Source organism: Rattus rattus, chromosome 6 (assembly GCF_011064425.1).
Source record: "Rattus rattus isolate New Zealand chromosome 6, Rrattus_CSIRO_v1, whole genome shotgun sequence".
Lineage (NCBI taxonomy): Eukaryota > Metazoa > Chordata > Mammalia > Rodentia > Muridae > Rattus > Rattus rattus.
In genome coordinates this window covers 50,847,536-50,863,634 of record NC_046159.1, presented here as the reverse complement: position 1 = coordinate 50,863,634, position 16,099 = coordinate 50,847,536, and the positions used below count along the sequence as shown (strand labels likewise).

Genomic DNA, 16,099 nt, shown 5'->3' with positions numbered 1-16,099 from the left:
ATGTGTAATGTGGCATTTGGGCCATATATGGATATTAAATCCTGAGATAAAGGGCTAAAAATAGAGAACAATTTTCTTCCAGCAAAAAATAACTTAATTTTAGTTGTAAGGATTTGTATCACTTATATTTGTATGGCTGTGACAAAACTCATAGCAAAGCAACTTATAGAAGAAAGAACTGAATTAGGCTTACAGTTTCAGGGCTTCAGAGTCCATGATAGTAAAGCAAAGCCATGGCTATAGAAACAGCAGAGAGCTCACATCTTAATCCACAAGCCAGAGAGAGAGAGAGAGAGAGAGAGAGAGAGAGAGAGAGAGAGAGAGAGAGAGAGAGAGAGAGAGAGAGCACATACAAGGGAATGGCAAGAGTTCTTTGAAAGTGCAAAGCCTGACCCCAAGGAAAGGATTCCTCTACAAGGCCACACCTCCTCATCTTTACCAAGCTATTCCATGAACCAGAGACCAAGTATTCAAAGATATGAGCCTATGGAGGCCATTCTCATTTAAACCACCACAGGTCGAAACAATGCATGGGCCACTTTTCTTGACTTAGTATCAAAACAGAGAACCAAACACAAGGCAAAGCAGTCACCCTGATTGTGTCACCACATATAAATGACTATATTGCTCACCAAAGAGTGTAATGGAGGTGATAATGGAAAGAATAAAAAAAATCAACATTGTCCTATTAAAAATAATTCATTGTATGACAGCTAGATGATGAACTATTGTTTGGTCCTTGATTCCTTCATTATTATTTATTTATTCATTCAAATATCTAAGCATCCTGGATCACAGTCAGTATACTATGTTCTGAGAATGAAGCAGCAAAGGAAAGCTTCTACTGGTCATTTCAGTAAGAAAGTAAATCAGATATTAAACAATTTCTGAAATAGCTGCTCACACTAGTAGAGAAGGCTGTGGAGGTAATATCCCAAAGACTGCAGGAACACCTGCTATAATCAACTGATCTTCTCTGAGCATTGGGGATCAGTTTCCCCATCTCATTCAGTTGCCCAAGAAATCAGCAGACAGGTGTGCTAGTCAATTTACATCTTTTAGGGGAAAAATAACTCACACAAACATCTTAAAGAATAGCTTGTTTTGAGTCACAATTCAAGGGTGAAGTCCATCCCAGCAGCGAGAACTGGAGACGGCAAGTCATGTTGCATCTATGGGGAGCAGAAATCATTGACTGGTGGTGCTCCACTTGAGTTCTCATTTCTATGCTGTTCAGAACCCCAGTCTGTAACTGTGCTGGCCATGTGTAGAGTGAGTTTCCTACCTCAAGTAACCTGATCTGGTTGGTCTCTCAAAGAGGTTCTGATATGCATGTCTCCTTGATGGCTCCAGATTCTGTCAAGCTGGCAGCATGAACCATCACAACACGTTTTTAAGAGATGAGTGTTGCAGTCAAGCCAGGGGCCAGCTCCAGCAGAGCCTTGTCCATCATGGTCATGGAATTTGCACTTTATTTGAATCTCAGTGGGAGGTCTTTGGAAAACTTCAAACCATGGGTATTGAACATGCTCCAGCTTCATACAGAATGAGGGAGATGTTGATGGAGGATGCACACTCCCAGGACAGCGGCCTCCATGGGAATGTGATGCTATGGGTTGGATAAAGATGATAGATAGATCTTGGGTGACAGTGTTTGAAAAAAGAAGGAAACAATGGAGCACCTGAGGCATGGCTGGGAAGCAGAAGTAGCAGAAAGTAGCAAAAAGAAGCACCTGGATGTAGAAATTCAGTGAAAGGAAGTGGCAGAGTAATATCAGGCTCAAGTCAGTGAATGAATGCAAGTCATTTATTTAATGATAGTGGGGCTGGGGGAATTTTATTTCAAACCAACTGGAAATCTCAGGGACTGTTTTTTTTAAAAAAGAAAATAGCACTAACCCTTTTTTCTTGTGTCTGCAAATGGTATACAAGTGTGTACATGTTCAGATGTGTGGGGTTATTTGTACAGGTGCTTTTGCACATGGGTGCATGTGTGCATGGAGACTTGAGGCAAACATTGGGAAATTCCTTGAATTCTTTCCACCTTGCACACGGAGGCAGGCTATCTCCTCCCTCCCCCACAAAAATGCAGAGTTTAACATTTCAGATCATGTGACCACCTAACTTGTTCTGGGGATCCCCTGTCTCTGCCTTCTGAATTCTGGAATTATGAGGACATGCTGTGTCCACCTGGCATTTGTATGGGTTTTAGGGATCCAAATCCAAATCCTTGGGCTTCCATGGCATGTAATACTTTCCCTTCTGAGCCACAACGGCATCCCTGGGTCTGAAATTGTCACAGTGCAAAGCATCATGGGATTGTTCTTAGTCCAAGCAACAGTTAGCACACCCTCGTGTGCTTATAACTCATGTTCACACCCTTGTCATGAAGGGCTCCCTGGTCTCCGGCTTACCAGTGCTTACGTCTCATGTTGCTTAGAGAGAAGGGTGGGCAGCTGTTACGATTTAAGCTTTATCTGTGTCCTAAAAAGACAATAAAGGAATCAGGAGTTGAAGAACAAAGGAACGACCTCATTCTTTCTTTGTCTTCTGCCTACAAGACAGAGACGCTAAGCAGTGAGCAGTGGGTTCTACTTGATAAAGTAATTGCAAGGATAGGCTGTTGGAGTTGAAAAATGAGACTCCTGTATGAAGGTTACCTTTTCAGCAGGCCTCGGGAAAATCTTGCTTCAGCCTTATTGTTCTTACAATTACAAAAATTCCGCTGTCTCTATTCAGATCTAAATAATAAACTCTCACCATTTTTATAAGAAGTAATTTGGCTTCACGGATATCATTCTGTTATTACCAACAGATTTTTAACTTTTGAAAATTATTTTATTATTTTAAATGTCTGAGTATTTTGCTTGCTTGCATGCATGTGCACCTGCCTGGTGCCTGAAGGGGCCAAAAGAAGGAGTTGTGTTCCCTGAAATTGGAGTTACAGACCATTGTGAACCACCATGTGGATGCTGAGAACGAAACCTGGGGCTTCTGCAAGAGCAGTCAGTGCTCTTAGCTGCTCAGCCATCTCTCCAGCCCCTCTTACTCACATGTTTAATTCTTTCCTAAGCAGTAGTAGATTTCTCTGTTATTACCACTTTCATCTATTTTATTTTACTTTTTTATTTCTTAGTGTTTTTTTTTAAAAATCTATTTGTTCTAGATTTTTAAAGAATCAATTGCTCCCTTCCTCTTTGTGGCCACTGTAGAGTCAAAGAAGTCCTGTCTTTGAGTGGCTTCGTGTCTTAAAAGTCATGTTTCCTCTCTGGCTAGTTTCACTCTTATGGCTAGGCCTATGGTATTACAATTATGAGTTAAAATTTATTGTTTTTTACTAATGTTGTTTGCCTAGAATTTGGTTGCTTAGCACCTGGACTCTCAGAATCAGTGATAAATCTGAATCATAATTCTTCAGCCCTGCTAGACAGAGATGTGACATTATTTTAATCATCCAGTTTCTCTGAAACTAGGTGTCTTTAATACAAAAATTCATCTATTAGCAATTTTGTATTAAATGAAACTGCTTATAAAAGCCCAGACTAGTATAGGAAGCTTTTCTTCTCCCCCCCTAAAAGTATTGACACAAGAATCAGCATCATGAGGTCACCTTTGCTTTACCTAATTTTTGTTCATAATATTTTCATTATCCAGTATTGTTTGATATAAGACAATATACAGTAGAGAAGTAACTGTCTTCATTGCTTTTCCTGTTGCTGTGATAGAATACCCTGACTAAAGCAACTTAAGGAACCACCTATGTTGGCACATGACTTGAATCCCAGACATTGGGAGGCAGAGAAGCATAGGCTGGTAGATCAGTGTGAGTTCAGGGCCGGCCTAGTCTACATAATGAGTTTCAGGCTAGCCAGGACTACATAGTGAGACCCTGTTTCCCCCCAAAAAGCATGAGTGAGTTGGAGAAAGGGTTTATTCAGGCTGACAGATACAGAGGGATAGAGTCCATTGTGGCAGGAAGCACATAGCAGCATAGGCAGGAGGTTGGGGGGTCACATTACATTTAGATCAAGGAAGCAGAGAGTAAACAGAAAATGGGGCCAGTATGTAAAGATTCAAGGCAATTCCCCCACACTTCCTTCAGCTAGGGTATACCTCCTAAACGTTCTTATAATTTTTACAAACAATGACATCTTTAGAGCTACAGCTTCATCTGGAACAATGTATTATCCTGCACTTTAGATGTAGTTCTCTACCAAGACTGTTGGATGGCTGAAGCTAAGGCCACCTGCTGATCTTGAAGGCCACCTGATCTTAATTCCCAGTACTCATGTGTTTGCATACAAGCATCTGTATTTCCAGTTCTGGCCTCTGTGGGTCCCAGGCATTTCTCTCTCTCTCTCTCTCTCTCTCTCTCTCTCTCTCTCTCTCTCTCTCTCTCTCTCTCTCTCTCTCTCTTCAAGTTCCTTCTGTGCCTCAGCCTCACCTCTTTTTCACCTAGACTTCTATCCTGTTACTGCATCTGTCCTCTCCTCCTTCACTCTCTGCATACCCACTTTTCCTATTGCAGGGCAGTTTGCCGAACATTTTGGGTGACTCGATTGTTCTGGAGGCTTTAATGTTACCTCCATTGTCTCTGCCAGGCTTTCTTTGTGATTTTCCATGGGAGGTATTCTAATAAATAGGATATTTTTTTAAAAATATGCACATGTATACATACATATACAGTACTGTATTTAAAATATTTATCTTTAGTAATCTGACCCAGAACATGATTGGAACCTCCAGAATACTTAAAAGGTTTTGAATTAATGAAACTGGAAGTTAAAAATAAGAAGCGTGTAGTCCTTTGTATTCCTCCTTCTTTTCAAACACTGCCAACATGACAGTGGCCAATCACCATCAGCCACATGAGGAATCAACTTCTATACCACTCCTTACTGGGATACCCCTGGGCCTCTGTTCCCAACACTCCATACTTCGTGGTTATCAGTGCATTGACAGCAACCAACGGATTCCTATCACAGTGGATTCTGTGAAGACAGGAGCTTGAATGGTACACTGCTCTCTCCTTGGGGATAGCTTAGGATGGAACAAAACAATTTAATTAGGAAATGAGTAATACAGGTTTAAGTCTTTATCAATCAGGATTGTCAATTTTATGCTATAATAAAGTTACAAGTCTCAGTTGCTTTGGCAACTACTTCCTATTCACTGTGTGTATCCCTCTGGGTTGGGAGGGGAAGAGGAACGGCCTCTTGTCATGTGGCATGTGGTCCCTTGGTGATCTGTTCTAGTCTGATAGTCTAGGCAGCTAGTCCCTTCTCCAGGGCTAAAGAGAGATCTGCATGGTATTTTTCCAAACATGAAAATCCCAATCCCATGTGATACACCTGTACTCAATGACCAAAGCTTTAAACACAACCAGCCAAAAGGGTACCTGCTTTCTATCCTACAACAGTCAGAAGATGTAAAGGCACACCTCCTCTGACAGGCAGAGGAGTAACGTGTGTTTCTTAAAGTTGGGGAGATGGATTAGTGAGTAAAAGGATTTGAGTTCAAATTCCCATCACTCGTGTCAAAAGCCATTCATGCCTATAGTCCCAGGACTGTGCAGGGCAAAGACAGAAGAATCCCTGAGGCTTGCTGGGTACCAGCCTAGCTGCAGGTTCTCTGAGAACCTCTCTCAAGGGAATAAGGTGGAGGGCAAAGAGTGACAGAGCAAAACAGTTTATATCCTTGGCCTCTGCACATAAAGGTACATGACACATACCTATACCACAGACTCACATATATAGGCATGCACAGTCTGTATTTGCTGATGCTTACTTATATGATGAAGGAGATGATCACTGGCTGGGAGATAATAGATTGTAAAGTATCTTTTGGGAAGAAATAGATGGAATGATGTGGACATTCTTTGTTCGTTTCACTCATCATATACATGTATAGAAGTCATGGCAAATATTTTAGCTATATCTGCATGTATAAATTTATGTATGTATATCTATATATATAACTTTTTCTACAGTGCCTTGAACATGACCCACGAGTCCATGCTTCAACTGTTTTAAAACTGAATTATAGTACAGGAACCAGGTTAGTCCTTTGTTTTATCCCTAGACATGAAAATAAGATTATAGTATTTCAAAATGGTAGCATTATTAGCATATGTGAATTTATATTTAATGTAAATTCACTTGCAAACCAAAGTTAGAAGCCCCAGAAATCATGGGACAAACGCTGTCATGAACACCTGGATGTTTCAAATGTCTAGAATAATCTATGTCTCTAGAGGCAATGACTAATAAATTTTGAAACTGCCTTACTGTAAAACACATAAAAAATATAAAGGCAGATTTTTTAAAATTATTTTTTCATAAATCCCCTTATTGACATACTGAAGAGATAGGCTCTCGTAGTACAGAGCGTTTGAGTTGGGAGGTCACACGGCTGCTTTGTGCCTGTCACCTTGGAAGAGTTTTATTTGCTTTCTCAGTTTCCCTCCATGTTCCCCATTTGTGGGATAAGGATGAGGACAATGCCTGTCCTCTTGAGTTAGTAAAACACTTTAGATCATGTCTTACAAGAGAGAGTTCAGAACAGTGGCAGCACATGGGGAAGGTGTGGTGAACTCTGACTCCTGTCCCTGTGGCTGTTTCTATTGTTGTTTTGACTCTGCAGCAAGAGAATAAGTGTCCTATAGACACCCATGAACTAAGACAGCAATAATGAACCACAGAAATAAGCATACAAAGTCAAACTAAAACTCTGTCATTCTCAACTAACTTGATTGTTATTTTGAAATCGAACTTGTGTGTGTATTGAGGGGAGGGAGGTACGAAAGAAAAGAGGGAGGGAGGAAAGAGGGAGGGAGGGAGGAACGGAAGAAGAAAGGGGAGGGGTGTTATCATTGAAAGACCAGTGGGAAGGACTGATAAAACACCAAGACTGTCTCGTCTTTCACTTTGTAGAGCATAGGAAAGAAGGTTGTTCTCAAAGATGCTCCCAGCATTCAGCCTTCTTTATAATGCCCACAAAAGGCAAAGGAATTCTCAGAAACTTTGAAGTTCTCAAGGCAAGAAAATTGAGAGAACCATCTCGGTTCTGAAAATAATGTAGAGGTCTTAAGGCAATGTGACCCTTTGACATCGGGAATCATACACGTCTTGCTCTCTGCTTTATCCCAAGCCTCTGTCACATAGTAGGTGTGATGTAAGCGATGTGTGAAGCAACTGAATGAGCATTTCAGAGAATTATCACCGGAGCAGCCTATAAAGGAAAAGTAGGTCATCTCCCATGCGTCTCAGAAGTTTAAGTACAATCATAGTATATTTCCAGGGAAGCCGGGGTTCACACCATCGTACTAGAGATGCAGCTGAACTTCTGAGTGCTTTCCCTTCCCTTCTCAGCATGCTATTTAAAGAGAGCAAAAAATACTTTTTTTACAAAGAACTTTGAACATATTTATTCATCATAACTCAGTCTCTGGTGCCAGCAATGATATATTTCTACTTATTAAACATGTTAAATAACTCCAAAGGTTTTCTTAGGAACACAAACATCAGTTATATTCTAGACAAATTGTATTTCAAGAAATAGCTGACAAAACAACGAACCAAGAAAAAAAAATTCAGGATAAGCCTAGCTCTGTCCCGTTAGCTTGCTGGCAAGAAGGGTCAGAGGTTAGACCTAGTACATGCTTCACTTTCCCAATTACTGTGTGAAGCTTAAAAGCCATGAACACTATACTATGTTACATGATGCTTTCTTGTCTTTCATTTTTCTTTCCCTTCTCAGTCCTTTGGCATGAGAATGGTATAAGAAAATAAAATAAAACAAAACATACACACACACACGCAAATAACAAAAACAAAAACAAAAACCCAAAACCTCCACCAGAGACTATCAGGCAATATCGTGTTAAAGCACGGCTTGAGTCAACGGAGAGTTAAGGGCGGTCATTAGAATTTACCTTATCTATAATCGAGGGTAATGTCACTTTAAGACATGTGAGACTTTAGAGAGGAGGGGTGTACTGAAACAGACTCCTGCTACTTACGGAGGTATAGCAGCCCTGCTCCTACATTTCGCTGCCTAACTCTGTCCTGAATGCACTGGAGTAGGGATGGTCTGTCCGTGGCTATAAACTGCTTCTCTTCAGGAAACTACATTAGCTCACCATCACTTCAAAGGTCTCGTCAGACAGAGGTGACGCCAGGGGATGATTTAAAGGTGAACATGACAAGGTTTCCACCCCTCAAACCTTGGTTCCTTTTCTGACAATACAGTGAACGAACCCAGCGTCTTCACAACTGTGGAAACAGGACTGGAAGAGGGAAGCGTGCTTTTTTTTTTCCTTCAATTCCTAATAAAGAACTGCTGGGAAGCATTCTCTTTGAAAAAAAAATCTCAGAACTGTGGCACAGATGGATTTTAAAAAGTGTTAGCTCTTTCCAATGAACACTAGGAGAGTGCCCTGCTCTTGGCTGGATTTTTCAGGTAAGAAAGCCTCTGTAAGATTTAAGATTCAGAAAGCAGATTTGCAACATAGTCAGAGAAGTATGCAATACTAGATGCATTATTTGGGGGGTGGAAACACTGCCACAGAGCAGAGCTCTGTCAGGGAAAAACCAAAAGAAGAGATATGCAGGAGCTTGGGAAGTAATGCTGAGAATTACAGAAAGTTAACTGGGAAGGAAAGAAAGGGAGAGAGAGAGAGAGAGAGAGAGAGAGAGAAGAGAGAAGAGAGAGAGAGAGAAAAGAAGGAAGCCTTGTAATTGTCAAGTCACAGCATGTTGTGTGTGCTAAGCTCGAGTGGGTTAAATGAGCAGAAGGAGAGTCTCTGAAGAATCGTTAAGTTTGATGATGGTTAGACTTTTTTCCCTGAGTTAAATTTCCAGTGCATTTTAACAGTGATGGATGAATAGCAAATGCGTACCGGGTCACCTCTGTTTTGTCTCTCTGTAATTTGCAGGCTATTCTGAAAGGTTCTAAAATGCATTCCTTTGGGGAGTCACAGGAGGGGAGTTGTTATTTACCTCAGCTGATGAGAGTGTATCTATGCTACCCTGCTAGTTCGGAAAACAATGAGACAAAGCACGCTGTATACAAAAGTAAACAGTGGGCCACCAAACTAGAAACTAATTAGAAAGTGACTGGTCCATCTGAGTCACTGCCTGGGGGCATGGATGGCTCCATGCTGCTAAAAAGAATGTTTTCCCACTTTGCACTTAATTACAGTTGTCACATTTATGTATTATCATCCTCAAAGCCCTTCTCAAACACTCCATCTCCCCGAAACCTGCAAATTATTCAGAACTATGCACATACGTGTGTGTGTGTGTGTGTGTGTGTGCATAATGTCTATTTTTGTTGAATATCACAGCTTTTAAAAGAGTACCAATTTCCACAGATAAGGAAGGCATACTGGGAGGTCACGAGCAGGTTTTCAGTAGATAGTGGAAATTCTTGAAGGGTGTCATTTGACAGAGGAAAGGTGCACCACCTTGATTGCACAGTCCCTCTCTGAGCTCTCAGAGAGAAAAGCGTGTCACTTAATGAATCCTTATATAGGGGATGCTTCCTGTTACTGGCTGACTAAGGACAATGCTTCAGGTTTGATTAATTTGGCTATATGAAATGCAGCACAAGATGCTGTTGGGGAAATCGGACAATATGTAGCGCCGTTGAGCTTCTGGAGCTCCTGAGGTGCTCATAGGTGCAGATAAGACTGTCAAAGTTTCAGTGCCTGAGAAAAGGTATATGCTTACCCATATAAATACACACACCACCTGTATATAAATATTCATCAGTGCTCCGGCAAATGCCACAATGGGATCTTAGGAGGCAAAGCAGTCCTGTAAATTACTGCTTGCTGTAGGATAGACGCCCAGACCTTGCCTCTGAAACTCATTCTGGCTGAAGACACAATGCCTTCTGATTTCAAGTCTAGTCAGAAAGATCCGTTCTATCGGGAGATTACAACATGCCTCTGAGAAATGATTACTTAGTTTAGAAGACAGCATTGCGATTAAAAATTCATGACTGTAGAATTAAAAAAAAAAAAGAGCCCACTCTTTTCTTCCAGGCTTATGTCAGACTTGCAATGAAGTTAGAATGATCAAGTAAGTCTACAGCTACTGAATGCCTGGGAAAACTAGTTCGCAGATCTTTGTGTAAAACTGGATATCTCCACGGAGGTGTAATGTTTGAATCTGCCTAGTTAATACTGACCAACTTTATTTTTGTGCTTTTTTTTTTTTTTTTTTTTTTGGCAATCATTGGCCTCTTACAGAACTTAAGGGACATCTTTATGAGATTCTGGAAAGGGTCTTCAGTCCTACTCCCCAGCATGACCTCTACAGTAATGTTCTTTCTAGCCAGCCAAGTAGCAAGAGAGCACTATGTCTGAGGTCTCCCTTCTCTCCTCAGTGGGCCATACTACTCTGGGGGCTTGAAGCCAGGAGTAACCTGTTCTTGTCTGATGTTCTCTTTAGAGAATGACAATGGTCTCTGCAATGTCCTGGGTCCTGTACTTGTGGATAAGTGCTTGTGCGATGCTGCTTTGCCATGGGTCACTCCAACATACCTTCCAGCAGCACCACCTGCACAGGCCAGGTAAGTGGGGGAGCTGGCTCCTCGGGAGACTCCTCCAGGCTCACCATGGTCTCTTCAACAGATGGCGGAATGCAAGTGACAGAAATTGCTATCGTGTGGGCAGTTTGCCTTTGAATTCTAAGACATGTTGTGGGCTGGATGCTCTGGGGGAAGGAGAGTGTACCAAAAAACGCCTCAGAGATATTTCTGTTAATTTCTCAGGAAAGGTGGGTTTCTCTAGAGGTGCGCCCGCTCCACCCCCAATTCTCTTCCACACACCTTGCTCGGGAGAATGATTTGGACAATAGCAAATTACTCTACCAAAGGTGGGGGAAACTTTCAAAACTAGAGGATTGGGAGGAAGCATGTATTCCCTGGGGCGAGTTTATACCTAGTGCAGATACGGTCTTTTCAGTCTATGTGGCTAAAGAGTCTACAGCTGCGTTAATGACCAGACTAACTTTAGAAGTTGTCAATGAAAAAGAAAAGGAAACAGTGACTTACTATGTCGTGTCTGGTTTAATTTGCATCCTGTCTTCTCTCCCTTCCTTTCTTTACTTTTGGTTTCTCCAGTATGTTCGGTGCCCCCACCCTTTTTTCCTCCCTCTGTTGGCAGTTTCAGGAACAAGTTCGCTTTGGCATGGTTTTTTGAAAATTTCCTTTATTGATTTATTTTTCCTTTTAGTTCCTGGCGCAGTTTGCTTTGCTCGGCTTCTAACTCTTCCCTTCCCTCACTCTCCAATCTGGATTTTTTTTCTTTCTTTGCCTCTTCAGCTTTCTCATTACAAAGTCGCTCCGGGTTTCGATTGTTCTTAAGCTTCCTGGTTGGTTCTCAGAAAGGTTTCCTTCCGTTTTCTGCATAGCTGTGTTTAGCCTTTGTGTCCTTTCGTCGCACCCCCTACCTCAAAGTCCTTGGTGGTACCCTCTGATGGTGAAGCCCAACGTTCCGGGGGACCAGTTGCACGTCCAAGTTCCCGCTCCTCGGTTCGTGGGTGCTGCCGCCCCTCCCTCCGGGTCCCTCTTCCCTGGCCCCCTGCCATCCTCAGGGTTTCTCCGTGCGGCAGGTCCGCAGTCTGCGTGCTGTCTTTTGTGGCGCCACAACCTTAACCGTGATCCCCTGCTCTTGTTTCGGCCTTCTCCAACCCCTCTCCCGGTGTCTTTTGCTGCCTCCCGGGGCTCAGTTTCCAGTCTAGGGCAGACTGGAAAGAGATGGGAGGGTGCATGCCAGAGCCCGCCTGCTGAGTCTGCAGCCCTTAGGTGCAGAGGAGGGCTGGGGGCGGAGGCCAGCTGTCCCCCGTCCCAGCCGCCTTCTTTTTGTAAGTCGGGTCAGCGAGGGAGAGAGGGGGCGCTGGTGCCCCTGCGGGTGGGCATGGAAACCACTCTGCTGCCGGGTGGGTGCTGCTCGCCTGTGTTTTCTGTGTCCTGTGTGCAGACCCTGGCACGCGAAGCGCCAGATTCCTGCCAGAAGCTTCAGTGCCAACATGGAGGGAACACAATCTTTGATTTGGGGATCCCTGAGCTACCTCCAATCACTTAATCACCAATCTGTTCTGGCAAGAAAAGTCTTCAGCTTGTTACATAGTCATACAAATAACCTGGGAAATGTGCCTTCTCTGTAATACTTAACAATGAGATAAAAGAACCATTAATCCGGACAGTGCAAGGCACCGTGTTCAGGGTTAATTCAGATTGTTATTTCAATCTTTGCATGAGTCAAGTCGGTATAGTTTACCCTCTTTTCCCAGACAACAGAAGTAGAAGTTTGGAGGGGCTGGGTGACTAGCCTGAAGCCACCCAAAGAATGGTGGCCAATGAAGGTGGTGTCCGTGTGATTCTGCCTGAGAGGGGAAACTACCCTGTAGTACACAACCTGACTATACCAGGGAATCTCTTTGAGAAGCATTAGATATAGTCTATAACTTTAAGGCCATGTCAGTTCAGGAGCCCATTTAAGGGGCCAGCCACTCCTGGGGTTACCTGAAGTAGGTGGCAGTTGGTGGGGGTCAGGGACTAGTCAACATCTCTCTGTCACTTAACTTTGGTGATATGACCTTGGATAAGTGGCTTTTCATATTTGCACTAATTTACCCATCAGGAGACAGGGAAGGGGGACGAGGCGACAGCTTCCTAGGAAATGGGTAGTGCTATGTGCATTGTGATTTTTTTTCCTGTAAATATCAGGCATGGCTGACATTCTGGGTAAGGGGCTGCAACCTGTATGTTATGGGTGTTGATCAAGTCAAATTTTACAGTTCCTACTGCTGAATAAATCGACTGGGCCAGGACAAAAGCTTGTTGCTCGTGTTGTTTTCCAGCGATGCATGGCTAGGATGTGCCAGCGATTACCTCTCTTTTTGCTGTGCATGTAGTCATTAAACAAAACAAAACAAAACAAAAGAAAGAAGGAAAAGAACATGTCATAAACTGTGTAGTGGACTCTCGCACAGTGTGTTTATTTGCTTATGGAGACTGGGGCTATTATTATGTGTAACAAAAATTCATATCATCTTAGGCCTTATTAAAATTCCATGATTTTTTAAATTGAGAAACAGATACACGATTCTGACTGAAATTAAACTCATTACTCATGTTTCCCCTTATCTACCATAGAGCTCGCTCACTACCAGCCAATACATGTTGGAGCTTTACCTTAAATATTCCCAGGAACTATGCTGCTGACAGCTCTACTCCCAAATACTCACTCTCTGAGCCGTATCTCAGCCTTACTGTCCGGAAGGAGGAACTATCTATGCCTTTTCAAGTGCAGAGGGATTAAAATTACATTGATTTGGAAGTCCAGTGGGTTTTGTAATGTGCTTATTCAACAACTTCCTTAGGATTTCCCCAATAGCTGCAGAGATGAAAATGGTCAATTTTGGTCCTAGTAATCCTCTAAATCAGTTCAGTCACTCTTTAATGTGCTCTCCTGTTTGGGTTTTTAAGAGTAAACATTTGTTTCTTTTCTTCTTTATTTTTATTTTTTTTTTTTTTTTTTTTTTTTTGCTCAGATAAGTGTGGCATTTTTCACTGTGGGTCTTAAACGGTCAGGGACACTAATGAAATGTGTGTACAAACAAATAAACAAACACAAAAACCAGGGCCACTTATGTAGCAATCCACCCCTAAATGAGCAAATAAATAAGTAAATAGTTGGATAAACGAGCAACAAAAGGGAAAACATAATCTCATTCCCTCAGATTGGTGTGAATAAATGACATGATGAGAAAAAATGAGACAGTAGCTGGCTCTGGCCTGGCTACATTTGCCTAAGCTTGAAAAATAGGTCCCTTCACAAGGCAGAACAGCGCACTGGGCATGCATGCCAGGTATGTAGAAATGTGCAAAATGACAAATCTTTGATTAAGAGTCTGTGTGTGTGTGTGTATGTGAGAGAGAGAGAGAGAGAGAGAGAGAGAGAGAGAGAGAGAGAGAGAGAGAGAGAGAGAGGTGGGGTGTGTGTGGAGGAGGGCTCTACAGTCACCCTCACCTGCTTAGGAATGGTGGTCCCTCCCCCTCCAGTCAGCACCTCACAGGCAGCTTCCCAGTGCCCTCCACAGCAAGATTGATGGTGCTCAGATTGCAAGCAGGCAATTTCAGTCTCTCAAGAAATAATCCACTACGCTGACAGATGAGAGGAATTTGACGAGCCGTTCCCCGTGTTGAGACTGCGCCTCACCTGGATGGCACCAGCAAGCCAGGGCCTGTTAGGGGAAATGGTTAGAGATTTGGGCCAATTTCTGCTGTCATAACATGAAATTGGGACAGTGTTTTTGTAAGGCCATACATTTGTGATCTGTCTCCTCAGTGTAGTGGGTTTGCACACAAACAGAATGAGAATGTGTTAACTAGAACACTGACTGATTTTAATGTATTTGCGTGCAGCCCCTAAGTACTTTCTATTTTTCATATTTACAGTATTAGGAATGCACCATTTATTTTCACTTACTCACTAGTTAAGGGAGATTAAAACACTCAATCAAATGAAACTGAAATTTAAAATTACATAAGTGAGTAAAATGAGCTATAGATTAACAGATTCACAGTTTCAATAATTGAATATTGGAATAGGTTTTTATCTGGGGAACGACGTAGGAAGTTGCTATGACAACTTGAAAAACACTTGTGCCCCCGCCCCATCCCCATACCAAGCTGTAGAAGGCCAGTTAATTTTTAGAAGACCGACTCCACGATGAAAACTCAAATGTAGCATCTCTATTGTTTCCCGTAATTACAACAGCCTATGTTCCTCACACCCAACAGAAGGTGCAAGGGAGACAAAGGACAAATGCTCTGTCAACTAACCCTTCCAATTTAAGATTGTGCTTGCTTCTGGTACGGATAAGTGACTTACGATGACAATTTTAATGTTTACTTTATTTGGAATATGTGGGTGAGTGTGGGTGTGTTTGTCAGAGGGTGTCTTTTACACAATAGAATAGGAATCTTCTCAAAATTCTTTTGCAAGACACGAATCCCTGAGATTCTTTAGTAAAATAAACCTATATCCCTATCAATTACGTGAGGCACAAGTTAGAAGTAAACAGTGAATCATTTGTTCTTGAGTCAATGCGATGATTTCATTGACGTTGGACATGATCTACAAAAGCTTGCTCTGAATAGAATGTCTATAGGATTTATACTGGACCAAGATTTAAAGTTGTATTAAGCAAGCTATATACATTAGAAGTCCACATTTATGACTTTATTACGTAGTGGACATCACCACCTATTTTAACATGAGGATTTGGGGTAAATCAATAAAAATTTGTACATGTCTTACTACATTAGCTTGTACCCTACCACTAAAAGCTGCATTTTAGAAAACTGCCTGAGGGGATATGTTTTAGATGCCAAGGTGCTTTTCAATAAAGGGTTGCTTTCTAGGTTTGGTGTGTAAGAACTAGTGTGTCCAACTGTGGCTGTACATTTTCCTTTTAGGAATGCCTACTAGAGCGAAGTCGCTAAGTGTAGTGGATTGGTGTTAGGATTGGAGCAGACAAGCTGTTATTTGGTGTAAGCTGATGCTAGTGATAACGCATTGATCATCTGATCGATGATAGTGACCTCCTTCAAGAGTCAGAGTGCAGCTATGGCCATCAAATAAAACCCTAAATACCAGGGCCAAGTAGAGATATAGATATATATTTCCTGTCACTGCCATGAACTTGGACAAGAATGGTGACAATACCATATAAATGGCTACCAATTTGAGCACAGGACTATGCCTCCGATTTGTAGCTAAGGACACAAGGCATTATATTTCACCGCAAACTAAAGTATTCAGTACTGGCACAAATGAACATTAGTTGCCAATTACTAATTTCTTAAACTTCATTGGAGATGACGAGCTGACCTCTCAACCTGAAATACTGCAAAAACATTTCAGTTTGACTACACTGAAGCTGACGAACCACTTTCCCACTGCTTTAGAGTGAGCTCTCTCAAAGTGTGAAATGTGTGACTAGAGACAGGCACTTCTGCCTCTAGATGCTTATCCCTAGGAAAGGAATTGGACAGGTGTGAAAAAGTTTATTGTTGAGGT

General features: G+C 42.1%; 1 protein-coding gene across 1 annotated transcript in view; it reads left to right on the top strand.

Moving 5' to 3' along the window:
* Window positions 1-8,004: 8,004 nt before the first annotated feature.
* The window catches only part of Tafa1 (TAFA chemokine like family member 1), a 487,762-nt gene continuing 479,667 nt past the window's right edge, over window positions 8,005-16,099 (top strand). The window contains exons 1-2 of the mRNA XM_032906045.1: window positions 8,005-8,460; window positions 10,458-10,578. Of these exons, the coding sequence (XP_032761936.1) occupies window positions 10,461-10,578 (118 nt within the window). The 5' untranslated portion in view covers window positions 8,005-8,460; window positions 10,458-10,460. The remainder of the gene's footprint in view (window positions 8,461-10,457; window positions 10,579-16,099) is intronic.